The 27923-nt window shown below is 40.2% G+C and overlaps 1 protein-coding gene across 2 annotated transcripts; it reads right to left on the bottom strand.

Annotated features, from left to right (window-relative positions):
• Positions 1-691: 691 nt before the first annotated feature.
• ABHD3 (abhydrolase domain containing 3, phospholipase) lies at positions 692-25037 on the bottom strand. 2 transcript variants are annotated; one of them, XM_066182585.1, is made up of 9 exons: positions 24806-25036; positions 23110-23273; positions 20334-20516; positions 18653-18698; positions 15685-15797; positions 11937-12110; positions 11243-11291; positions 10993-11158; positions 692-2788 (listed from the first exon to the last, which is right to left on the bottom strand). In XM_066182585.1, exons 1-9 carry the CDS (start codon positions 24950-24952, stop codon positions 2610-2612), a joined length of 1221 nt encoding a protein of 406 aa, XP_066038682.1. In that variant the 5' UTR covers positions 24953-25036; the 3' UTR covers positions 692-2609. The 2 variants fall into 2 exon arrangements, with proteins under 2 accessions (XP_066038682.1, XP_066038690.1); XM_066182593.1 differs by lacking the exon at positions 11937-12110 and having other exon boundaries at positions 24806-25037.
• Positions 25038-27923: the final 2886 nt, after the last annotated feature.

The raw sequence follows: 27923 nt of genomic DNA, 5'->3' as shown, positions 1-27923 counted from the left end.
CAAGGGAAAAATGAGAAGAGGTGGATGTTCTGGAGCATGTATATATGTTCTGTCTTGGTCAGGAGGGTTGAACTAGATAATCTCTAGAGAACACCACCAAATTTAGCTACTTTTGGATTCTGAACTAGGAAGGAAGGTTTTTTTAAGAGGTAGGTGTCTGCAGTGTTTGTGGCGTGGAATTTCATTTTTGTTCTACTCCATCTTTCCAGTAATGAGTACATTGAGAACTATCAACTTTCTCCCACCCTCGGCATTACATATCCCTGTTGATGCCTGGATACTCAGATCACGTGAAAAGCCAAGTAAAGACCCTGTGAATTCACACTGTTTTGAATAGAGGGCACATTGTGGACTTTGGCTTACTTATAAAACTGTGGGTGAGGTACCAAAATGTTTATGGCATTTGTTTCTAGCTTGTGTGTACCCTGTAAGATCTGAGGTGTCTGCATTTTTTTGTTTCAGAAAATCTGACTGGGAAAGCTTGAAGATACCCATATTAAAATTTGATTGTTACCACTTTGCACACTGTGCTTTTCCCTGATGGGGTATAAGGACATGGTACATCTGGCAGGGAGGGGAACACCAGCTTTACAGATTTTTGCTTGATGTAGTTTTAAAGATAAATGTCTCATGGAGATCTCTATAGGGATCAAACCTAAATTAAGACAGTGCAGAGACACAGAAATTCTGGCATTAATCATATTACTTTTATTTGAACGGTAAGGTGTGATTTAATGGAACTGGTTTTATTTTTATTAATACTTGATGCTGAATTTTGAACAGTACTGTACCTAAACAATTTTACAAACATAACACTAAATATACTGTTTATTGCTCATTGTTTTTGCATGAACATAAAACCTGGAAATGAATACAAGAATAAATAAGGCACCCTACTAATATGCTATTTTTCTGTATTGTAGTAGCATGCACAAAATTTCATTTCGCTTTTGCAAGTCACTTTCCTCATTTTTCTTATTAGAGAAAAAATAAGAGTTCATTATTTGGACAAGTGCCTGTTTGAAAAGTCAAAACTTGAAAGCACTTTTAAATTTTCTTAATTCAACCGTCTACCTTACAAAACAGCTCTCGTATAGCATGTCCCAATTTCTTTTCCTAAAGACAAAAAGTATTTTTGTTCTTCCTTTGCTGTTACTAGGAAACATGCCTTGCAAGAGGAGTGTTCACGTACTGCTTGAGACAAAAGACCCGACTTGCTTTTTTTAGCTGCATTTTCTTCTTGTACTGACCCCGCTCAAAAGATAAAAATAAAAATGCAGAGGCATCTTTCCTGACTTCTTGTACATGGCTGGGCCCAAATCAGTGATCAGAAAAAGATGGGAGCTCCACAGATGCTGCAAAAGGGCCTGCTTTAAACTTCAGAATGCCCTAAATTAGGGCTTCCCAAGAATTTCAAAATATATGCTGTCCAACAGTCCTTTCTCCTCAAAGGCCCACACTGGCTGTCACTCTGTCAGGGCTCAGGAGAACAGCGATGCCTCAGCCACCCTCACAACTTGTAAGCCACTAGGGCAGAAGTCAGTTTGTTGTGGCTTCAGGGATTTGACAACCTACTGCCAAACTGGTGACAAAGGATCAAATAAACCAGAAGCACGACTCTGACCTCCATCCCAACTTTCTTTAAACAGTTTGTTCCATTCTTTTCAGAAATAGTATGAAACAATAGCAGAGACAAAAGGTTTGAATTTGTTTTTCTTTTTTAATTTAAAGCAGATTATATAATGATTTCCTGATGCTCTAATATTTATTCTTTAAAACTGAAATGTTCTTGCAAGGTAATATAAACATAGCAGGTTCAATCACCGAGTTTATCAGTTATATGATGCATGTGTTACTTACTTAAGTGACAACACCCAGCTTTACATAAACTCTGAAATGCAAAATGTCTTTTAATTACAGAAGTTATTACAGTACTGTTTTAAAGGAATCTTTTGGTTATATGTAAACACTATAAATTAGCTCTTTAAAAAATAACCATGTAAGACAAGTATGGCATTGACATAGTTTAAGAAACAAGAAACAGCCCTAAATCTGAATACTCTCAGGGCAGAACAGCAAAAGCAGGTATCAGTCTAATGCTATGGAATAACATGCTGAAATTTGGACTTATTTGAAGAATCAATACTTTTATTTGATCCCTCCTTTTGTTTTCATATTTTAAGATTTTCACCATCAGTGCTCTAAGGAATGGGCTGACTGGTACTATATGTGATAGGATAATATACGCTATTTTGAGTGTCGCCATTCTAATAGTAAAAGCCATCTAAATAAAGTCTCCTAAATACACACTGGTTTAAATTAAAATCCTGAGGAATTATAATCTCTCTACTTGATAGTTTTGCTTAAGTGCAATTTGATGTATGCAGAACACTGTTTCATTTAAGGTCATTCTTAGTAAGGCATATTAAAAATAAATATAAAAGTGACAACATAATATTTAGTTTCTTGCTACAAAATCTTAGGCAAAAATATTTTTGCATGTAGTAATGGACTTTATCCATTTGCTGGCTTACAGGAGTTAAAATTTGTGCACTAAGCTTAACTGCCCTTGTCAGAATGTGCCACTGTGCTATGATAGTGGTCCAAAGCTACATGCTAAAGATTTTATTTCCATGCTCAAACACAGCTTGCACAAACTGCTTGAAGACTCTGTCCATGTAAGTGCACTTCCTTGGCCATATTCCTTCCAGAAAACCGATATGGCCTCCGCACGAAGTCAGAACCAAAGCAACGTTTGCATTTTGTTTGGCAGTTTCTACTGGTATAGCTAAAAGGGTGGGAAAAATGTTTTAAGTCCTTAACCTTCTATGAAATGCCAGCCATTGAATAATTTCTCTTAAACATTTCTCACATTATGTATGAATAAATAGGCACAACATTAATATATGCTTAAATGTCTTACAGGGTTTGAAACCACAGCTGTATTAAAAGTAATTTTTCTCTTCATTATTAACTTACCTTACCCCTGAGGTTTTGGTTTGTTTGGTTTCTTGTTTGTTTGTTTTTTGTTTTTTGTTTTTTTTTCCTGGCTGCTGTAAAAGATTCAGCTTCTGTCAAATCTGTCTTTCACTCACACTGATGGAACAGCACCCATGTTAATGCATACTTAGGATTTGCTATAAATAGTGTAAGTAAAAGGACAATCAGCCCTCTAATTTTAAACTGTTATTGCAATATTCAGCTTTAGAAAAGCTGAGGAACTGGGACCTCAATTGCAATTGTATGAGACTCCAGGCACAGAATCTTTAATGTCAGGGTTGGTCTGTAAGATAAGATTTGGTCTGTAAGACATCCCATCAGCTAATATAAAAGATTATCATCTGGTTATAATAAAAGATTATATCTGGTCTGCCATATGTTTACACCTGCATGTTTAGAGCACACCATGCAAACACACTGGGGGACAGTCCTGCCCTGAGTAGCCCATAATCTAAGACACAAGGTAAACAGAGGAAGAGGAAGGGGCAAACAACTGTACAAGGACACAGAAAGCTGCTCTGTGCCCTCAGGAGATTAGTGCTTCTCTACTGAACAGTGACTGCTAGAAATTATTTTGAAATGTAGATTATTAGACTGGATAGTATAAGGATTTTTCTTTTGCTGGGTTAGTTTTCCTGATCTGATTAGCACCCTAATCCTGTTCCCCATGTTAATGCCAACATCTGAACACAGCCACAGTCAGATGGAGCCTTCAGTGAGCTGGCCATTTCAGCAATCGCCGACAATTAGCCTAAAGTCCATCAGTGAATGACACCTGAGATATGCATTGATCTGGAAATGTGTAGGAGGAAGGCTTCGGTGCCTCCTCTTTTGACTCTGCCACACATAGATGTGTGGCTTAATCAGTGTCACCACTTGGGCAGTTCCCTTTGTGAAGGAATATTGAAGTCAGTTAGCACAGACTGACACCAGAGAAAGCATATGACTTTACAGAGGGTACTTGGTGCAGTGGGGTGACTGTTATTATTTGAACTGGTTGACACAGCAGTGGAGCTTTATAGCATGACTGCAAACACCATAGATCTATAAAAATTAAGTTATTTAAGCAGATTCCTCTGGAGTTTAGGTATGCTAAACAGACATCTGAATGAGCAGAAATCTCAGCACATTTCAGTAAAGAATGCCTTTCAAAGTTCCAGTTTTCATGTAAGAAACCTTATGAAATGGAAAAAAAATAAAAATCATACAGATTTTTGATTTTTCAGGATTGACAAAAAAAGCAGCAGCAAAAGAAGAATGCTTTGTCCAAAGAAGGGAGTAGCAGCAGTTTCACTGTGTCTAAAAAAGTTTATGACAAGAAAATAAAGCTGATTTTAAGTCATAAACTGCTCAGCTAAAAATGCCTTTTCACTACAACACTAAGCAGCAAGTCCTTCACAAGATTTATATTACTTCCTCATTTACTTTAAAGTATTTTTGAATCAGATTCAATTATGGGGGTGTTCAGTCGTTCACATCCTTTCTGACTGCACTTTCTTCAGAGACACCTTCCACTCATTCCTATTTCTAGGAGTCTTTTCCTTTAGCCCTTTATACATTTGCTATCTCAAAGGCCATTATCCTTGAATAGTCCCTCTCTCTGCATATTACTGCCTTCTTCATAGATGTGCTCTTTACTTTCATTTGGATGCTGGCAAACTCATAGCTGTGTGCTTGAGATGCCAGTTTGCCTTCATTTTCAGCAACTAGAGTAAGAGCCCTTTGCTTAGCCAAAAAAGGACCCCCATCCAGAGTAAGTCACAGGAGAACTTGAGTGCAATGACTGAAATGAACAGCTGTGCAACTTAAAATAGATCAGGGCAGAAGCACTGGACCTGTGGAGCGAGGGGAGCGATCTGTGCCTCAGAGGTCCCTACCCGCAGTGCCTGGAACGACATGCTCTGCTCCACTCCAGGGCCTCAGCACGGATGCAAAACCAACTGCCTGCAGAGCTGGGTTAGTGTCTGTTGTCAAGATGTGTTACAAGCTCCCTGCCCATAACATGATGTACCTGACCGTGCCCTGGGGGAGCATGGACTGAGCTCCAGAGAGCAAGGGGGGCTCTCTTGCCAAATACGTGAGGGTCTTTGCTGCTCAGTGCTATCCATTTCTTCCATTCTTTCCCTCCTTTCAAAATTCCAGGCATCTAAGTAGTTTGTAGCTTCCAGCATTTACTAAGAGATTCTGATTCTTTACTAGGATGAAGAAACTTCTTCCTGTTTCTTCAAGAAGTCCTTGGCTATTCCTTTGTTCAGTTGGAAAACTGAAAAAACTGTATGCAGGATCTGGGCCTTTTAAAGCAGTAGAGAGGCCAGACTAAAAAGCCAATGATGTAAAAGCCTAGACTGGGGAATAGCACATGCTGAGAACATGAGATGCAGAAAACAATAGGTTATTTCTTGCAATCCAACACATGCATCATTTTCAGACTCAGCACGCGCTTGTCTGGAGTTTTGCCTGGGTTAATCTGCTCAGCAATCTCTGATCTGCCTCTCTTGGATTCTGTGGAGGAGCACATTGCCATGTACAAAGAGAGTGGCTGCGATTCCTGTCAGCTTCTGCCGACTGCATAGAAATTTGCCACTTATCTGTACCAAGCCATCTGCTCTTCTTCCCTCCAGTAGCCTGTGGTCCATGTTAAACAGAATCCCAGAAGAGAAGTGGGGATCAGAACCAAACCCCATGCCCGCTTCAGCCAGTGAATCACTTTCCACACCCATTCTGCAGCTGTCTGCCTGGTCAGTGAGGGGACTAATAAACAGGCTTCTGTGCAAGGGTATGGGAGGGAATATGTGAGGAGAGACAGATTTGACCTCCAAGTATCAGAGGTAGGCATGAGAACTCCATCAGTCCTAATGGATTCAGGATCAACTGCTAAGTAGCCTGAACATACCTCTTCACTAGCTAAAACATCCAAAAACATGACAGCCATTCAATGTGGCAGACTAGTGTCCATGTATAGGGAGAATGTCCCTTCCTGATAAGAAACTGCTGTACTGGGGATTAAAAGGGAGATCCTAATAAATGTCTCCTCTACTGTGCCAACCCAGCTGGGGAAGCCCTTGCAGGCCAGTCTCACCATGACCTCTGCATGCCTGTCATTAAGAGGTTGCCAGTATAATCCTAGCTCCCAAATGAGTTTACTGGTGGTCATTCATTCCCAAACTGGTTGGCAATACTGAAGTGGATGCCATGTGCTGCCTGCCTCCACACAGCTACAGTGGCTCTCCTAGAAGCCTACCAGTCCTGTACTAGGATGCTGATTATTTTCCAGGCCTGGTAAGGTGCAAGCCACAAGCAGGTCTTTATAAATGTCATCTTCCCTATCCTGAAATTCCCTCTATTTGTCCATGTAACTCCTCCCCAGCAGAGTTTCTTGCTGTGGAGGTTCTTGGAAGAGAATTGAGTATATTGTGTTGCTCTTCAGTGCCAAAATGCAAATGATGCTTGGCAGTGGTGTGGTACTTTTCCTCAAGGCTGTTCCTAGGGACTGTTAGCCATCCAATAAATAAAACCACAATGCAGTGTGGTTTTAAATAAAACCACAATTTTGCAAAGTAAAGGGCAGATGAATGGAGCACTGGATGTATGCATTCCAGGAGATAGGATGGCATGCCAATAGATACCACTGTTCATTTTTGTCCACATGTAACCTTGTACTTAAATTCCTTTTGGCCAAAATCTGTAATGCTGTTTGATCCAGCAAACACAGACCTGTGATTTGTGATCGCAGAACCACAGTGTAAATACTTGTATGCAGAATTACGTCATTCAAAACCCATTCATTGTACATTTTTTGCCAAAAGGAAGTTATTATTTTCTTAATGAACAAAAGAAAAAACATATAAGTCACTGCTGTCAGACATTCCATTTTTTGCTTGATTTCTCTCTGTTCCTTAAACTTTTAACCTAACTATTATCTGTCTGGCCATTCCTTGGCCATTTGGTCTCTACTGACAACTTCATTCAACTGTGCTCTTTCACATAACAGGATGAAAAGTAACATCTAAGAGCAATTATTCCAAGTTTGAATTCAGGGGGACACAAAAGCTTCAGAGAGTTCAATAAAATATATAACTGTGCTTCAGACATGCACTTATTTGTGGATCAGGAAGGAGCTGGCATGGTACCTAGCTCCAAGGGCAGGCTTCCAGCTTGGGCATAATGCTCATCAGCAGCAATTAGCTAAGCATTAGTATAGTGAAATTTAAGTCAGATGCCTAATACACTGCTTAAAGTCTCTTTAGAGAAACATGCCACGTCAGATGAAAAGTTAAAGGTGACAGTGATAATGAATGCTATCACTCCATCTTCCTGATTTATTTTTCACATTTACAAAATCCAAGGGTTTGACTTGGCTTTATTACGTATTTCCTGCAGCAGTGGCTTGTTTAAATTAGTTATGGTGAGAGAAGTGTCATGCAGTGAAGAAATCATTTGTTTTCATTAGTCAGTATTATGCAATATAAGAATTGCATTCCAGAATTAAACTACAGATACATCAGCTGCCAAGCTCTGTGAACTTTAAACAGCAACATTAAGGAAGGACTACAAATTGATTGCTTCTTCATAATACTGGATTGAGATCAAATGGCATATTTTCACAATATATTTAAAAATAACTGCTAGGAAGTACAAAGCGTACCAAAAAGCACAGAAGAAATGATCAGGTACTAACAAGGCAGCATCTGCACTTTTTAAGGGCAGGGAAGTGTCTCTTTAGGTCTACATTATGTAGTGACAAAGCAGACTTCGTTTTGTACCCCTCAAGCTCTGTTACTGGAAGATAGATGTCCCTGGCTTTATGGAAACTAAACACAAAGGAATTCTGGCCCAGCTTTCTCCCTGATGAGTTTTCTAGGCCGGTTTCCCAGCTCTTGGAAACTACAGCTACCTACAACAGAATTGGAAGGTAGCTTAAAAGCTGGTAGGTATTACTGAGAGAGATGAGGCATGAAATAACCAGTCTCCAAAGTCAATAAAAGGCTGGGGTTTGGATGAGTATGAATTTTGTGGCTTTGAATCCATGATACAGTTATGAGTGGAAACTGCCTGTAGTACCACAGGCTTCTATGTGTCCACACATAGAAGCTTTTAAGTAAGAAAAAAAAAGCCAGTTGCCAGAATAAAGTCACCTCCAAGAGTAGGACCAGCCCTTTATATTTGCTAACATAAAACAGCTCACAGAAGATGTAAAGATGTCAAGATGAATGAACTCCAGTAACTAATGGCAGCAGACATTAATCCCAGGCTGCTAATCAGGGTGCTCTGTGTTTCCTGCCAGCACAACAATTCCCACTGAGGGTGCACAGCACAAATGGGAAAGGAGCTAAGGATAGACAGATACAAAAGAGTTGTGCTATTAGCTGGAAATCAGCATTGTCCTGGTGGCCCTTTCTGAGGTAAACTTGTCTGCAAAAGTACAAGAGTTTACAGCTAACAGCATTAACTCTGTGAGCAAGGAATAAATGAATGCCTAACCACCCAAATATCTTTATGGAGAAAGGCTGGTTACAGTCAGAGTTTTAAGAGAAGATGGACAGTCATTACAATAGACTCTTAGCACTTCTTGTTTCGGAAGCACTGGTGTTCTACCTCACACCCCTCTACACTTCAAGACTTCTGAGGCATGCTCACAATAGTTTAGATACCTAATTTTACACAACCACCCCCCCCCCCCCCACTGTTCACCAAGACTTGTGTTACTTTTACAAAACAGGTTCAAGGATTGAGAGATCTACTACAGCTGTACTCTAGGGGACTCAAACTTTGAGTACTCAAACTATGCATCACGGAACTGCTGGGGCTGTGTGAGACCTCTTGAGATCATCTAGTCCAACCCCCTGCTGAAGCAGGGTTACCAACAGCAGGTTTTCCACGGCTCTGTCCAGTAAGGTTGTGAGTATTTCAATAGATGAAGACCACACAAACTATGCCAGCATTTGACCACTCTCACAGTAAAAAAAGTGTTTTCTTTTGTTCAGATTGAATGTCATAGGGTCAGATAAATAGCTGTCTCTTGAGAGCTAGAGGTAAAAAGAGGATGGAGTATCTGCACTAACTTTCATCTAAGCAACAAATGTCCCAGTCCCAGTCATAATGGGCTGGGAAAGGCTAACAAATCTTTCAGGGACTGAGGCACACTGACTGTGGTCACTATGCAAAATAGGTAGACCCTACCACAGTTATTACTTAACTTTAGACAGAAACCACAAATTAAGCTAGTGCTAAACAAAGAGGCGAAGCCATTGTTCCCTCTCTCAGATACTCTGTGAAAGAAACATGACACAGCAGATGACCTCCCTAGAGTACTATGGGGAAAGTCATCTCCAGGGTCCAAAGACTCATAAAAATTATCTTCAGAATTACTAGCCAGATTTTATACTTGGACATAGATTTTAGGGTCACAGCCCATCCATTCTCATTTTCAGACCATTATAAGCTTATAAGAGAACAAACAACTCTCTGATTTCAAGGGAAAAAAATCCCACAGAGGCTAATAAATACAAAAGAACTAACTCTGTTTCAGAAAGCCTTTGACCTGCCAATTTGTCTACTACAATATTGCTATGTTTACTCAGAACTTATTTTTTTTTAAGCCTCTGTCTTGGCCAATGTAAGGGATAGGTAATTTGGCTAATGTAGAGTCACCATTTTTTCCCCTCATATTTGGTGTCTGTCACCTCTTTACATTGTTCGTGCAAAGCATGGATGCTTTTTGTTCTAGAGAAGAAGAAATCAGACTTTTTCCAGTGCACTGTACTGGAGTGGCCCTTTTCATGTCACATTTGTCTCTAACTGGTCTTTGAACTATAAATAGTAATATGTGTGCATGTTTCTGTATGTGTTGTACATCTGCACACAGATAAACAGTACAGACAGACTCTCTTCCAATTCTTTAATTTCTGCTTGTTGTTCTGATCTGTTTGCCTGTTCACTTTGGTTTCATGACTCATTCTGCAAGAAGCTCACTTCACTTGTGGTGGCAGAAGAAGACTTCCCTGAAATAAATCAGTTGTATAAACTACATTTTTAAAGGTGCCAGGTGCCCATTGCTGATGACAGTTGGCTCAACCAGCCGTTCATTTTAGTGGTTTTCCTCTACATTAGCTTTTGTTCACCTTCTCTTCTCAGAAGCTATAACCAATACACAGACCACACGAACAAGCATATACTTTCAGAATAGTTAGCAACAGGGTTTTGATCTTTAGAGGAAAAGCAAAATGTTCATAATGATCATGTGTTTGGCATGAAATGGGAAATGGAAAATGGAGTTTTCAGCCTGATATTTAGCTGATATTGATGCTTCTTATTAATTTCAACATGCCTCTTTCTAGGAGCTCATCTTCTGTGTCTTTCTTCCCTTACCCTAGATTTTGGCCTACATGATTAGATGTAACTAATCTAACTTAGTTGGGTTTTTTTACTTTTAATTTACAGGTACTGGAGGTGACACTGAGATCAGCAGATGAGGATTTCATGTCATCTCAAACATAAGCAACTCCCAGACATTCTTTGTAGGAACTTAAAGAATGACAATTTAAAAACCACCTGTTTCCACTTTGAATTCTGAATGTCTACATCCAGACATCAGAATCCAAGCCCCTTTTTTATGGGTTCTCTTCATACTTGGTGAACAGAAACAGGTGCTTCTGGGAGGGCATTACATCTTGTACCTTCCTTACATTGAGATAATTCACACCCCAAATGTGCCTATTTCTTTCTTTTGACTATAAAGACTTCACTAATGCCTAATGAGGTCACCCCATATATTTCTGCATTCTGTAATAATCAAGTCTCTCCATCATCACCTGTTTTATATGTGTTTAAATTTAACTGCAAGACTGAGCCCTCTGTGGAAGTTTTGATCCTATGTGCAAGTAACATTTAAGTACACGTCTACACATAGGTCTGAGTTTATTCTCAAACCTATGTAGTTTGTCTTAATGACTGCATATACAGATAAATATGTTTTAAAAAGCTTAAACTTACCATGAGCTGGTGAGAAAACATCATCCACAGAGTTTAGACATAACACTGGAATTCCTACTGACTTCAGCTTGCCACATGGGCTAGCATCTTCATAGTAATCATCAATCGAACGGTAGCCAAACATGACTGAAGTGAATTGCTTATCAAATTCTCTAACAGTTCTAGCCTGAAGTACAGAATTCAAATAGGGAACTATGTCAGCATTTGGAAAACAGCACCCAGCTCAAGCAGAAGTAACATTTTCACGTACCTTCATCACAAGATCCATATCAAATAATTTCTCCAACATTTGTCGATGCCTAAAAAGAAGGATAGAAAAACTGGAGGGTTTCTTTTTTATGTAAACAAATGTAGAAGTTCTCTGCTTTACAGATACATTTATAGAAGTAAGTGTCTAACATGATTGTTTTTAATTTTCTGTCATATTAAAAAACTGTCTGGAATCTAGGAGCAGAATAATTGTTCATCCATATGTAGGTACATCCAGCAATATGGTAAAAATCTGCATAAACCATGAGAAAGATGCCAAAGATAAGAGAACTTAATATTTGGGAATACAAAATACACCCTGATTTTATAAAGCCAATGATGAACTAGGCCTTTCTGTGCTTTTGCAGTCAACACCAACTTAAAATAATTATTACATATGCAAATCTACTCAAAGTCAATATGTGGAAGTCTAAAAATTTTCAAAGTCCATTTACTTCATCCATAGATACACAAGGACATTGGGCTTGTTGTGAGTCCCTTGAGCAGCATATAAATTTAGTCACATTGATGACAAACTTTCTTGAAAATATCCTTTTGATTTCAAAATGTACCAAATAATGCACAAAGAATAACTAGAGTTGTTACAGCATTAATTTTGCCAATATTTTTATACCTGCTGTCGATCTCATGTTAAAATCCTTCCACCTTGCTACATAGTTTAGAAGGCAACTCACCTGCTGATAGAGGATTGTAGACAAGTGGTCAAGTAATAGTTGAAAAGAAGCCAGTTTAGTGGCTTCTCCAGAGATTCTACAGATTCAAAAACATTCCAACCCGCAGAGAAAATTGCAGCTGCCATTAAAGGAGTGTCTCTGCCAGTTTTGCCCAGGTAATTTAAAAGAAGCATGCTACAAATGAAAAACAGAAACATACATACTATCAAACTGTTTGCTTCAATTTAGAGGAAATGTAACAGTCAGCCATGTTTTTGTCTGTTTTTCAATAGTTTCTCCTGTGAGTCCTACAGTTGTGCCTAGTACACCTAGAAGGTAGTCACATAATCAACATATGACTCATGAAGTTTACTTTCTCTACTATCAGAGAGGAACAGGGTGCACTGTGTAGGGTGTGAGTAGGAGTGCATTTAGAAATAGAGATGTACTAGTCTAACTTAAATCACTAAAAGGAGGGGAGGGAAAGTCAAATGATTCTTACTCATGGAACAAGTATTCCCAAATGTTAGTAACTTTTACCATCTCAGAAGCTCTTGGTCTTCCTGATGTGATAAATCTGATCAGTGTGCCTGACAAATGCAACCTGCCCCTGGTACACCTGCCTCACTATGAAGAAGTCTTTTGAGATTAAGGTAGTGCCATTACCTCACCTCACACATATGGAAGAACATAGCCCTTCTTTAACACAAAGTATGTGAAGAATGAAGTCTTGGATAATGAATAAAACTAGAGAAACAAAATTATGACCCAAATAGCTCAGGTCTTCTCTTTCTGACCAATTGCAACTTACAGTCTCTACTGCTAATGTACACTTGAGTAGAAAATTTGGGGAGTTCACAAGTATCTACCCTTCAAATGTAGAAAAAATAAAACAGCAGGAAGAGAATAAAATAAAAATACTGACGGAAAAGCTCTAAGTCTTACTTTACTGCCTGAGACCATAAAGTTTTCAAGAAGCATTTTAATACCAAGTCTTCAACACAAACCACTACAGTTAATTAGTAACATTAAGATAGCTCCCTGAAATGCCACATTCTGTACCTTGGATCATCTACTGTACTTCAGGAGACAGTAACCTTTGGCAAAGACATTATGAACCAGCCTTCTATCACAGAGACTTTATCCCTCTGCACTATCTACCACATCTTAGGACAGCAGTCCAATAAACCAACCAAAACAGGAGTTGCAGTAGCAGAAGAAGCACTTTTCTAATGGAATTCACATAGTATATGTGGTAGAGAGAAGGCTTAGGAATCTTTGTGTTACAAAATAAAGTCCCTGTCCACAATAATACCTACTGAAGGTAGTGGAACAGGTGGTCTTTCACTTACATTTATATATGTCTGTGAAGTGAATATCTATTTTAATTCTTAACTGGGGAAAATCTGTCTTATATAGATTATCTGACTATTGAGAAAATTCTGGAAAGCAATAGATGATAAAAAACTTCTGTAAGATTAAGACAAGTGGATGAGTTTTGCAGTATGTCCCTGGTGAGATTTTTGCTCCTGCTTAATTTTAAACATGCAATGCTCCAATTAATTTTGAAGCATGGAAACAGTTCTCATGTAGATGATTAGAGACTATTGCAGTGTTCTGTACAATTAAACATATGTTTTCTGGTTTTGGTTCAGGATTTTAAAAACATATTGGAGGGGGAAGGTGGAACACCTTGCCTAAAATTGCCCATTGGTGCTGGTGACATGTAAGCCAGGTACACAACACACATTCCCTGTGCCATTGTAACAGACTTTGCCAGTATTTTGGATACCGTAAGTAGGTTAAGCCAAAGACAGAAATGACACTAAGGGCTGATGTGGCCTTTTGTACCAGTCACAGAACTGCCAGCTTCTACCACATCTTCAGCCCTTCATAACTGCCAGGCACAGGGAACTGTAGCCATCCCAGCATCAACTGCCACAGCAAGGCACAAGCAGGCCAGATTTCTGGAGAGTATTGAGGTCAATATTTTGATATCAGGGAACTGTAGCCATCCCAGCATCAACTGCCACAGCAAGGCACAAGCAGGCCAGATTTCTGGAGAGTATTGAGGTCAATATTTTGATATAAAATCAAGGATCTAAATAGGAAAAATATTCTATGGATCTGCTATTCAAATGTAAGGAAGAACTGGTCAGGTAGAGAAGATACAGAACAGTTTTGGCCACTGAGATTATTTGATGGTGGATTTTTAAGATGAAAAGCAAGTGGGTAAGGTAAGCAGCAGAATTACAATACTGGAGAGAGTTGGCTTGATCTGATTGGCAAGATCTCACATTAGATGGCCCTGATAAGCAAAGGGGACTTAAAGGATAAGCAAACATAAAGCGAAAGTGTGATACATTCTGATATGCAGGATGCTGAGCAAGTGGCAGAAGATCACATGGAGGAAAAAAACCCTTCTGACCAATTTCAAGGTAGAAGAGGGGCGGGTCTGCCTGGGAGAAACAGTCATTGCCCAAGCATGCAGGGATGCAGTTAGGAAAACTGAAGTTCAGCTGGAGTTGGAACAAGCAAGGGATGTGGAAGACAACAGGAGAAAGGTTTCTGCAGCAAGAAAGGCTTCTGTAAGTCTTTTGGTACAGAAAGAAGACTCAGAAAAAAACAACCTTAGAATATACAACATTCTCTTCTTTCCCCTCATCAGTGAAGCCAGTCATCTCTTCATAGAATGTAATCGGATCACCTGGGCATGTTTTGATGAGAACAGTCACCACTATTCCCCATATGCCTGGAAGTAGCTCCCAGAGGATCTTTCCAAAGAACTGAAATTAGGCTGACCAGCCTTTTCCCCTCCTGGGACCATTATTCAACAGAATAAGGAACCTAGTGACTAAAGATTTGCAAAAAAGCAGAGAATACCTGTATGGAACAAACATGTATTTATCTCAAAGCTCCTAAAAGTCATTGATAGATTAATGTCAATATATAGTAATATATATTAATATCAATATCAATATATATGGGCTGTATCTGCCCATCCCCCACAAAATTTATCAGAGAAAAGGGAAATGTCAAGAAGTTACGACTGTGTCTGCAGTATTCCTAAGGAAAATTCTTATCTGCTATGGTTATTGTTAAATAATAATTGTAGCAGATGAGGAGGCTGCTGGAATATTTCTGCTAGCTTCTAGCAGTGATTTTTTTTTTCCCTAAGAAACTGTGCTATCATTGTCTGTTCTCACTGTGCTTTCTTGGAGAGGAGCCAGGACACAGCAAGTCTTAATACCACATGCTCTACCAATCCATACCGGTTTGAACAACAATACTACTTCTTGCTTCTGAGCCAAACAGAGCAGATATCCACACCTCTTCCAGCCTAACCTACCCACACACTGCAGAACACAAACAGAGTGAAGACAAATCTTCCTGGCAGAGGCTGCTATGGAACATGGTGTATTAGCTCAAGATCCTATTTTATATCCCTCTGTTCCAAAGACAGCCTCCATAGTTAACAAAGACTGTATTGCCTACCTGTTTGGCTGTCAATCTGCCTGTCACTGTTCCTTTCTCCAACCCCCTCCCCCCAATTTTTAAATTTAACCAATTTCAACCATCTCTGACACAGAGGTAAAAGCCTCAAAGATATGAAGTTTCTAAAAGCCTTCTGCATATTAACTGTTGGAGAGAAACCCAACTTGCTTGCAGTTCAGTAAGTAATGCAAGTATTCCAGAGTAATAATTTACAATCAGGCCACACCAGTCTTATGATCACAGTTAAGCTGAGACTTGTGTTACACAACCTTACCCTCCCATGGAAACACCTGCTGCCATGAATGGAGCTGAGGGGTGCAAGCTGTGCACATGATGAATAACAGCCTCTAAATCCTCTGTGTTAGCTGCACAGTAAGTCCTTGGTGTCTGTAAGGAGTCAAGAGGGAAAAAATGCCATCATAAGCTTTTGTATTACCCTTTAAGGACAAAGCAAACTGAACAGTGGATCATTATATAAGATGATAAATTTAGCATTTATTGTGAAGTTTCACTAAATGGCAAATATAAATCCAGAGCGTTTCACAAGGAGGTGAAGGAAGGAGTTAAATTTGTTATCATTACAAAATAAAAGAGGTGACAGGTATGTTCAGTATCTGCAACCTCCAGGTCATTAGACAAAATCTGAACAGAGAACAACATGCTAAACTAGACAGAACTAGATCAGAACTAGATAGATACTAATATTTTTAAAATCCTCCAAGGAAATGGAAACAATATAAAGGCCATGGTTTGCAGAAAAGGAAGTTATAACAACAATTTTACTATATTCACCTACATTCAAATGCAAAACAAAGCATTAGATTTCAAGTTCTGTCAGCATTTGAAAACTAACCTGTATTTAGATTCTACATAGAACACAACCAAATAAACAGATAAATAAATTCCCCAGGGTGGTTTACCTAATTTAATAAAGTATTCTATTATCGAAAGCAGTGAAACATATATTATCCATTCCTTATCCATCATTGGTGTCTCTTTAAATCCTGAATCGAGACTTGGAATGACTTCTCCTGGCATCAGATTGGGTAACCCCTTGGGTAAGATTTGGTTAACTTCTCTGCTGTTGAAGGATAAGCACAACTTTTGAGCCTCCCCTGCACAGACACCCAGAACAGGCCACATAGTCCAACCTGAGGGACTATCTGGAGCAGTATGAGGGAGACAACACCATTTAGGCACCATAGGAACCACAGTAACATAAGTTTTTTTCTAATGCTCTTGTCCATATCTCACCTACAGAGAAATAAAGTTTTTAACTTTAGAGTTGCTCTAAACTCTAAAGTTTTTAACTTTAAAGTTTAACTTTAGAGTTGCTCCTAACATGCTCGTGACCTGGACTAAGCTATAGGACTGAACTGCCAAAATTCAGCGAAATATTGAAACTAAATATAAAAATACATAACTATGAGTTAATGAAACTTTTCTGTTGCCTGAAGCAACGATGGATTTCAAGGGTGTTTCTTTTTAAATTGCTTTCAGTTAAACTGCCTGGCGATTTGTGGGTGATTTAAACAACATTAAACTAATCACTTAAAACACATTTAACAAGAATATTGAAATGTTGACGTCAAAGATTTAGAAATGGAAAGAAAAGCTAAATCTAGATAATTAAACCTGAAGACATTTTTAATTTCCATTTATGTTGCATTTCCATTTCTCATCCACATGAATCACTCTGCATTGTTTCACATCATATTAATTATAATCGGTGTGAATGTGTTTTATTTTAATTAAATTGTCAACTTTACAAGGAAAAATAAATTATTTTTGGTAACTAGGATCTAATGCATTCTAAGTGAAAGTGTATTTGATTAAAGTTTATAAAACTAGACATCTATCTTCCATTTTAAATTCAGTTAATTTCAGACAGTTTAATGTTTAGCCATCTATGCTTTGTATGAAGATATTTTCAAACACCATCTTAGCTTACAGTGGCTGAGGTCAATATAATACTTGGTTATTCTGGAGCAATAATTCACAATAGCTTTCAATAATCAATGAGAACAGTATTCTTTAAATAACTATTACTTGTTGTAAATTTGAATCTATCTTTAAAGTGACTAGCAAAAGAACTGCTTACATAACTAATTTGTACTGTGGTGTTTAACTCTGCTTCAGACTCATTAAGTAGGGATTTTATACGAAAATGTTGAAACCTCTTTGCAGAAAATGTGATAATTTCAGCTGGTTTGCTGCACCACAAGAACTTATAAATCTTAAAGATGTAAATCCGATTACAGTAAAATACACACAATGTATCTGAACAAGGGATCTTTTCTCTAAATGATTCAGAAATTCATCAATAAGGACTTTGTGTGTCACAAAACTGCTTTGTAGATCCATCTCCAGAAGTATGCAGAAAACTACTCTTAACATGGCAATATTTGCATTGAAATGCTTTATCTGATTATGGGAAAACATTCTGAGCTTTTTAAAGTTTGAAACCAGGGGATTAAAAAAATGCAAAACAATACCGAGTATTATGCACATTCATTCCAGCTGCAGAACTGTCAACAGAAGGCATATGAAAAAACAAAGCTTATTCAGCAATATTTCATCATGGCTTGTCCCTAGCTGCAGAAAACGTTTAGCTTTGAGATTTTTTAACCTGAGGAATGGCCAGTTATTCTTAAGCAAATATGATATGTTTGTCCCAAAAAAATGTCCTCTGTAGCTGAGTTTGTGTTATGGTTGCAGAGAAAAATATGAGTAAACATTTAACTTTCAGGATACAGATATCCATATAAAGCTAGTTCATTAATTCACTAACAAGTAGTATGGATCAATTTTAATGGCACACCTTTTTAACCATATCAAAAATATATTTTAAACTGGGAAAGAAATTACATATTTAGATACGTATGTTAAATCAATGGGAGAAAATCGCAATGATTGAGCAGAGAGGCGCACATTTTAATTACTGCACTATTTTTGGAAAGAAAATGTAAGGATTGTTCATTGTAATGTTACAGATATTAATAACTGAATAATTTCCTAAAGTGAAATGTTCAGAAAAAAGTTGTGAGTTGACCCTTTAGGGTTTCAAAATAAAAAAAAATTATTATTTGCACATGATAGATCTACCAGATGGCTGAGTTCTCTGCATTTACAACCCATGCTCTGACTTTGTCTCATTTAAATCCAACTGTACAAATAGGCACAAATGATTTCATAATTACCACTTATAAATGAGAGATATTTATCATAGAAGTCATCCTTACCAAAAGCTCCTCGCCAGCAATTCCCCGATTGTTAAAAACCACACATCTAAAAATTGAGACAGTAAATTCAATTGTGCACGTTGTTAATTTCACCAAAAGAGATAAGCACACAAAAAAATGAAAATGCATTAAAAAAAATGAGCCACTTCTATGAATAAGTTCAGCACACAAATATTTACAGACCTACAGATCCTAGAGGCTGACCTTTGGTAGAACAAGCTTTCTGCTAAAATGGAGTTCAGTGAGGTCAGTGGGACTGTCAGAGCTGTGATCTGTCAAGGTCAGATCGCAGGGTGAGAACCCCAAGGTTTAGCTGAAGGTGGTCCAGACATGTCCTGCCTGCACTCTGCCATGAGCTCTGCCAGTGCAGGGCCCAGCCTAAAGCTGTGCTCTGAAAAAAGAACGTCAGAGATCTGTGTGTAGACACCCCTCAAAGCTACATAATTCTATTAAATCGGAAGAAATGAGCCAAGTCAAAATGATAATGACAGCTGGATCTAAGTTGCAGGTTCTTGGGAATGTTTTTTGTTTGTTTGCTTGTTGTTTTTTTTTTAAATCTGGTAGGGCAGAAGTTTTTGGTCTCGGTTGGTGGCAATCTCTGAATCTTCTGGCAGTATTACCCTGATTTACAAATCCATACTTTCTCAATAAATACTATTTTTCTATTACTCTTCTGCCATCTCACTGAAATAGATTTATTAAATAATATACAGAGTTAGATGGGTTACAGGCATGAAAAATTCTTATTTTGCTATTTTTCTCAAATGTTGCTATTTAAAAACAAAATTATAGCATTCTCTCAAAATCTGACCTAAAGCTCTATTTTTAATGTTCTACCTTCTTCCCTTAGGGGTTGAAATGCAGATATAACTTCCAGGAATACTTTAAAAACTAACAGTAACAAGTTGTTACTATGTAAGATATATATTTTATATATATAATTAAGAAAGAGCCAAATGTAGATAAAAACTAATATATACATATTTGAAGAACTTACTGGAGTCAGCACCAGAAGCCAGTCTGCAAAGACAAAATCTAATATTCCAAATACAGATCCTGGAGCAATGACAACTTATTTTAAAGCGCAGCAGCAGCAATATGGTTACATAAACGAGTCTACTCATCTACTAATCCACTTACGTTACCCAACTCTGACCAGAAGCCTCCAGAATGAAACTAAATTACACAGTGACAATGAAGAGGTGACAGACCCCCTCAAACACCATCAGTAGCAGTAGGCTAGCTCTCCTTTCTGCACCCAGGAATTTGAGGCTGCTGAATCAAGCAGTTTTGGCATTCAGAAGCTGAACTCCTCCAAGGCCTACTGCCAGCAACCCATCCAGACACAAGCTCTGGAGCTGAATACAAACCCTTTCTAGAAAGTGTAATGGTTAATACCTAATATATTATAATAACTTAAGAAGCAGCAGCAAAGCCCTATGCAGCCTCAGCTGGCTTCCATTGCAATCTCTGGGGCACATCTGTAGATATTAAAACAGCCCTTCCAAATGTACTGCCTGTTATATAATTCCACTGTGATTATTATTACTAATAACACTTTCTTACATAAACTACTGTATTCAGATCTCATTTGCCTCAGGAAAGCATCTGATACACATACATACTGATATTGGATTCTACCAGAAGCAGCCAAAGGAACAGCAATGAAAAACAACAGTACCTGTATCCCAGTGTTTCACTTTGATGGATCATATGAAGAATGTAGGATTCCTTGCTTGTTCCTGTCAGGCCAGGCAACAACAGGACAGTGGGTCTTGTGCTGGCATCCGGGTAATATGAGCTGTCATTATTATCAAACCAATCCAACGAAATCTGTCCTCCATCTGCTGTTTTAATGAGCTCACTGAAAGGTACATTTTAAGATAGTATCGATTAGATTGAAAAATACATACACACTTGCAGTTTACAAATTACCAGGTATGAATTCTGCATTTTTCATTATGTCTTAATCCTCAAAGTGCCACCTGACTAGGCATGTCTGCATTCAGAAAGAGTTACACCTACAGCTGACAAGAGTTAGAACAGTCAATTTGCAGAGTAATTGCTGTTCAGTAAATGAAGACAGTAAATGAAGACATGCCCTTTCATAAATTGCTGCTGATGTACTGGAAGCTTGTAACTAATGTGATTTTTGGCACTGCTTTGTGTTTGATACAGGCATTTTTGTGTACTGCAGATTTCCTTTGAATCATCTGAGAATCTTTTGATAGCATGCTGGGTAATGTGATAAACATTTATTGCATTTATTTTCCTCTTCATCCAAAGAAGCAGAGTGTATAATGGATTGTTATGTTTTAAACATGCAGAACACAGACACACACTACTGCATCTTTCACCCCATATCAAAACAGTGCTAGAAGGCACTCTTATAGCATACGTCTTAATAATGCAACAAATATTGTAATATCTCCAGAAGCTATGCATGCATTAAACAGTGACCAAAAAGTTTCGTTCTTTTTTTTAGAAACATACAAATCTTCCCACTTCCTGGAAATTTGAACAGTTAAAGTGCTACTTTACTTTCATAATTTAGAAAAGTAGTTACCCAAATGGAGACGAGATAGCCAAACATGTAGATAAAAGCTAGTATATACATATTTGATTGGTTCAAGGGAGTTGGTGTGGAAACTACCGAAATGTAAGCCTACCGTGCATTTTGATTTTTCTTTTGAAATTCTTGGTAGTGACTACTGCAGATTTTAAAGGTGACCAGCCTTGTCAGACTCATTAGCTCAGCTTTGCCCTTTTTCAGTAATGGGAAGTAGATGCAATGCTAGTGAGTACTGCCAACACAATCTAAAATGGTGCAAAATAAGCACTGCCCCATGGAACTATGTTTTTTCTCTCAAAACCCTTGAAATAAAAGTGTACAAGAAGGACTAAAAAAAGTGGACATGGCCATACCACTGAAATGTTTCCTAGTTACTAAAACTAAGGGAAGCTGCTAAATGCTAAATCTATTCTACCGTGCAAGCAGAGCTGAAACAACTTGTGTTGCATCCAGGTTCCGGCGCATAAAAGTCCTTCTCCTTAGGTCTTGTGCCAAATGCCTCATTTGCCAGACTAAGTCTCATTTCTGTGTGAAAGAGATCAGCTGAGGACAAAAAATAAATATAAGGGATTTTTTCCCTCTTAGAATTTAGGCATGAAAGAACACAACATAAACTCCACAGGTAAAAGTTACTCTGAAAATCCCAGAAGTTCTGTTTATTCAAAACAGGGCTGAATGTGGCCGTGCCATGATTAAGGTACAACACATTGGTTTAATGGACAGATACAGTGACTGCCTGACCTTTGCACAACTATGTAAACTACTCAAACACCAGAATATTTGATAAGCCAAGTAAATGTGCTGCCATACAGAGGGGCCTCAACAGGCTGTAGAAGTGGGTTGACAGGAACTTCATGAAGTTCAACGAGGGGAAGTGCAAAGTCCTGTGCCTGGGAAGGAACAACACCATGCACCAGTAGAGGCTGCCCATCTGGAAGACAGCTTGGCAGAAAAGGACCCGAGGGTCCTCCTGGTGGACACCATGAACACGAGCCAGTTATACGCCCTTACAGGAAAAATGGCCAAAAATCCAGAGACTGTGAAGGCTTAGGAGGAGCACAGCCAGCAGATTGAGGGAGATGATCCTCCCCACTATGGAGCACTGGTGAGGCCACACCTGGAGTGCTGAGTCCAGCTCTGGGCTCCCCAGTCCAAGGCAGACATGGACATACTGGAGAGAATCTAGCAAAGGGCTGCAAAGATGATGAACAAACTGGAGCCTATCTCCTGTGAGGAAAGGTTGGGAAGGCTGGGACTGCTCAGCCTGAAGAAGAGAAGGCTCAGGGAGAACTTAGCAATGTGCTTACATACCTGAAGGGAGGGTACAAAGAGGATGGAGCCAGGCCCCTTTCAGTGCTGCCCATTGTCACAACAAGAGGCAACGGGCCCAACCTGAAACATGGGAGGTTCCCTCTGAATACCAGGAAACACACTTTCAATGTGAGAGTGACCAAGCATTGGCACAATTTGCCCCGGGGTATTGTGCAGTCACCATCTTTATGGAAATCCAAAAGCTATTTTGACATGATCTGGGGCAACTGGCTCTGGGTGACCCTGCTTGAGCAGAGGAGATGGACTAGGTGACCTCCAGAGGTTTTTTATGACCTCATCCACTGCGTAATCCTGTAAACATATAACCACATCAGTTCCTATACTGTCACCTGTATTTCACTGGTACAAAACTCTCTGAGCTAAAATAGGGCCATTTGGGAACACTGACTTTTCAAATCTACTTCATATTGAACCCATTATAAAGAGAGTCCCAAGTCTATGACAAAGTTGAAAAGGTGGGCATAAAGCAAAAAAAAAAACCTAGGCACAAACTCATGGGTTTGACAGTGAGTATGACATCAAATCAATCACTTTCCAGAATAAAGGCACTTACTTCCTGTACTGTACTTGGGGTCTAGATGTGATAAAGGGGCGCAGGAGTGTCTGTACCCGACCTTCCCAGCACCAAATCGTGGGATAGTAAGTTTCTGTCACAACAGGGCAATATTCCTCGAGAAAGCGGCAGAAACGGTCATTGCTTGCCACCAGCTGGGGTTTCTAGGAAAAGAGACTACAGTCAGACATGGGCATTCTTATAAAACAAACTAAAAAACAAATAAAGAAATAAAGCTTATTTAAATCCTCTCTCAGTGAGCTAATTTCTTTCATATAATTATTTGCAATGCTTTTACCTTTCATGATACAGAGATAAGTAAATGAAAACCAAACAAAATGCCAAAATGCCCAAGAGAAAAGTGAAACCCATTAAGCATAATGGATTTCTTGCCTATTTCTAATAACATACTGATATAGCTCTACTTCTACCAGCATTGTATTTTCACTGTCAAATTAAATTCACACTGTTTCTTAGTAGGCAAGAAAGATTTTACAATGTCCATTTTCTTGGACCACACAAAAATGATATTTAATTCATGCATGCACTTTGACCGCAGTACCTTTTTTAACCTGGTAGGGACTTCTCCCATCTCATTCTACAGTACACAAGTGCATCGGTTCCTCCTCTCTAATAATGCTCTGCATACAGACAATTTGCATTCAGTTTCCGTTTGTATACCAATCAACATGGAAAAGTATACCAAGCATCTCAGGTTTTAGCAACCATATTTCTTATACCTCTCTGTCACAATGACTCCCCAACATGCAAGCATTAATAGGACTATAACAGATGCTTTGAAGAAAACCGTTCTACATAAACAGCTGTAATGGCACATCCTCCCTTCGTTTTTCTCCTCCGACCAGAATCAAGTACCCTCTTCTCCATGAAGAGGAAGGCTATGTTCTCGGCGGTTCTCTGAAGGACTGTGGCAACACTCAGGTTTTCAACGGTCAAAAACCTTTTGATATGCGTATTTTCAGTTGATTACGCATTCAACGAGGCGCTCTCACCACGGGGCCACTTCAGATCTCATCAGGCTCACCGTATCCAAGTAATTTGCGATTGCCTAATTTATCCGTTAAACTACTGCTGATGAAGAGATGCCCAAGAGTGCTCCAGCCCCCAGAACGCTGCCATGGTGCCTTCAGAGGTACTTAGGATGGTACCGACAGGGACACAAGGGCAGCAAAACTACTTTATCACCTGTCCGGCCAGTGAACCAAGTAGGTCGGGTTTTTGTTGTGGAGGGCAGTCTCTTAACCTCCCTTTCCAAACCATAGCACCCGGCCAAGCTCTCCAACTGGTACAACTGCATTTCGGGGACTGCCGAGACCGGAGCCCTTTCCCCTCCCAGACGGAGCACGACCAGGGGAGCCCTCCCACACCGCAGGCCGGCGGCCTCCGGGGGTCACCGGCGGTCCCCGCGGAAGACGCAGCCCCGGCGGGCGGGGGAGGCTGCGCTGCCGGGCCCGTGTGCGGTTCGAGCGGGGTTTCGGGCGGCCGGGACCCCGGGACGGCACCTCCAGGGGACGGACCAGGGATGTGAAGACAAGGCGGCCGCAGAGCCCTGCCCCCCCAGCCATTCCAGGTGCGATCCCCTCGCCTACGGGCGGTGGGTCGCGGTGACCTTCGGGACCGTCCCCATCGGCGAGACACCTGCGGAGCCCGCCCGCCCCGCCGCCCTCCCGCTCACCTTGGCGATGCTGTTGAGGTAGTAGCAGGCGTAGGCGACGCCGAAACCCAGTACCAGGGACAAGCCGACGCCGGAGCCGAAGAACCCCACGCGGACCTGGCTCTCCAGGTAGAGGGAGAGCTCCCTAGTCAGCACCTGCCAGTCCATCGCACACGGGGGTCGACACGGCAGGACACCACACCCCGGCTGCCGCGGGCAAGCCCACCCCAGCGCCGAGGGAGGAGGAGGAAAGGGAGAAGGAGGAGCTGGCGCCCGCCTCCCGCTGCCGCTGCCCGCGGCCCGCTCCGCGCTACAGCGCCGCCCCGGGACCACCCCCGCCGCTGCCGCCGGGGCCTGGCGCCGGCTTGGAGGGGCCGGGGCCGGGCTTGGTCGCAGCCTGCCCCGCTGGGGACACAGTCCTGGGGCGGTCCGGGGTGCCTCAGCCGCCGCCGCCAGCGCCGGCTCCTCCGCGGTAGTGCTACCGGCATCGGCCGCCCCACGGCAGGTGACATCGCGGCGCTCCTTCGGTGTCACCTTGCCCCGTCGCTTTGCCAGGGAGTCGGGGAGGGCGTGGGGGCGTCAGATAGGAAAGGGACTCCATCAGGAGCAGCTGATGCAGGCGTGTGGAAACTCAGTCACTGCCGGGCAGGGATGAGGGAACATGGGGTTCCAAATGCAGCAGTGTTTAATCAGCAACCTCTCTCTAAATGTTTTACATGGGACGGAATCGTGCTACTGCTCTTCCACTTATCACTGCTGTTACAAGGCATTAGTGAAGACAAGAGAGGAGTAGAGGTATCTCTTAATTCCCAAGACAATTTCGGCCAGCTCCCTTTTCAGCTGTGTAGATTGTTGCTTGGAGGCCCTAGTGTTTGCTAACTCAGATGATCCCCCCTTCAGCTTCCTAAAAAGACGCACAGTATCTGCGTCTTTTCCTTGGCAAAATCCTAGGAGCACAGCTGATAACACGAAGATCCTGGAGCTGAGCATCTGCTATTTGAGATGCATGCCTCCACCACGGTACCCAGAAGTACTTTCCCTCTCCTTATTTTATGGCCCAGCTCCATGAACTGCTGAGAGAAGACAGACGTTGCTCAGTGAGACACTTCACTTCTTACCTTATCTGTGTTTTCTTGCTCTATCCAAATTTCAAAATAGAAAGAAAGAAAGAAAGAAAGAAAGAAAGAAAGAAAGAAAGAAAGAAAGAAAGAAAGAAAGAAAGAAAGAAAGAAAGAAAGAAAGAAATGTAACAGCAGAAAAGGAATTGTGGCCTTTTTCATTTGCTCCTCCTATCTAAGACGGAGCTTACCAGAGAGATTCTGCTTTGACATAAAGCATCTCGGTCCAAAATTTTCTTGTTCACCATGAAAAGACTAGTAAGTGTATGTATTGCAGAGATCTGAAGATATTTTAAAATATCTATTCTTCCTATACAGTCAGCTGTCCAAAATTTAAAAGAGTATGGGAATTGGTAAGTGCAGACAGGGGTAGTCTGGGTTGTGGGTTTTTTTTGGGGTTTTTTTTTTTTGTTTTTTTTTTTTTTTTTTGTTTTGTTTTTTTTTGTTTTTGTTTTTGTTTTTGTTTTTGTTTTGTTTTGTTTTGTTTTGTTTTGTTTTTTTTCTCCAGAGCTGTTACAGGAACAGGAAAGAGAATTCAAACAGAATGATACTGTAATCAATGGTACACTTCCTCTGCTGACGGAGAATAACCATACCCAGGTTTTGGTTCTGACTTGCTGGGAGTGTATGCTGTACACCTCAGATAAAAGGATTTATCATGAAGGGACACTCCAGTGAGAGAGCTGGAGTAGATAGCTCAGTTTGAGAACACATAGGCTTCATCTCCAGTGTGAACTTAGGAACCTTCAGAGACAATAATTTGGCTGAACTGACAACTACATTTTTGGATGCACAGGAACCTGCTACATCTGAAGGAGGAACTAGTTGTTGCTTGCAGCAGACTGTTCTGTGTCTGAGTCCTGTCCTCATTAAGTTGAAGAATCCTTGAGTCACCCAAAATCTAGAGAGAAGAAAAATCCCAAATGTCTGAGAAAGAAGAAGATGCAGCCTGTGTCCTTGGGTCTAGAAGGCTTCTAAATGCATATCCACTCATTGGACTGAAAAGTAGAAGGTGTGGCTGTTGATGGTTAGGGAGAGCCTTTGAGTCATACCAACCCAGTAGTTTAATGACTTGATTAACAATCAAGAGAGATTGAATGCCTGAAAAAGCATCCAGACACAAAGGTTCGATGAGGTTTATCTGGTCTTGGACTACCACCTATCCTGTGTTGGTTACTCACGGGAATATTTACAAGGTCAGGCATAAGTGACATGCCACAGGCAGACTGAAACAAATGACATATACTGAGAAGGGCTGAGGGATTTGAGTTTTTTTCTGTGTGAACATGTTGCTACATTGACAACAGCAGTAATGTTAGTAACTTCCTTTTGCTTCAAGCAATCCCTGTCAGATCCTCTGGTACTGGTGTTGGTTTTTTAAAAGTCTTTAAAAGGTTGTCCTTCGGCCTACAACACATTTTGCAGAGCTGATAAAGAAAAGGCTGTATTCTACTTATATTACAACCACTTCCAAGTGATTGAGTCATTGCAAATTGTGCATGTGTGAAAAAAGAAGGTGGTCACTATGGTATTTTGAACACTTACTGCATTATTTTTTTTCAGAGAAAGAGAGTCCTACATTCCCAGAGAGAGTTTCTGTTTTCTGTTTGCAATATGCTCTCTTCTCTCCAAGTGCTTCATAAAATGATTGCCTCAACCCACTACTAATGGATTACAGATTAAGCAGAAATGAAAGGGCACAGGACTGTTCTTTCATATTGTCTGCCAATTTATTTTGCTTAGGCAATAGATAATAATTGACAGAAGCAATTGAAGAGTCACAGTTTGATTTGCTTTTATCACTAGAAGGCTGCACTATGTTTATGTTATCTTTTGTTTAGGGAGGTGGTTCTATGATCATTTGGGGTTTGGGACAGAATCATTACATTCTTACTGACATTCCGATGGACAGTTGCAAGTCAGTCCCACTGCAGTTCTCTGTAGGCACTCTTGGAATGGATTTCAATGAGCAGCACCTCTGAGGAGGGGCAAAGTGAGCTTTAACCTCAGAGCTTTAAATT

This window comes from Chamaea fasciata, unplaced genomic scaffold (genome assembly GCF_029207755.1).
Source record: "Chamaea fasciata isolate MVZ Bird 193981 ecotype frontalis unplaced genomic scaffold, bChaFas1.0.hap1 SCAF_1, whole genome shotgun sequence".
Taxonomy (NCBI): Eukaryota; Metazoa; Chordata; class Aves; order Passeriformes; family Sylviidae; genus Chamaea; species Chamaea fasciata.
Note: the sequence above shows the minus strand (reverse complement) of the source record. Positions and strands in the feature narration are given on the sequence as shown.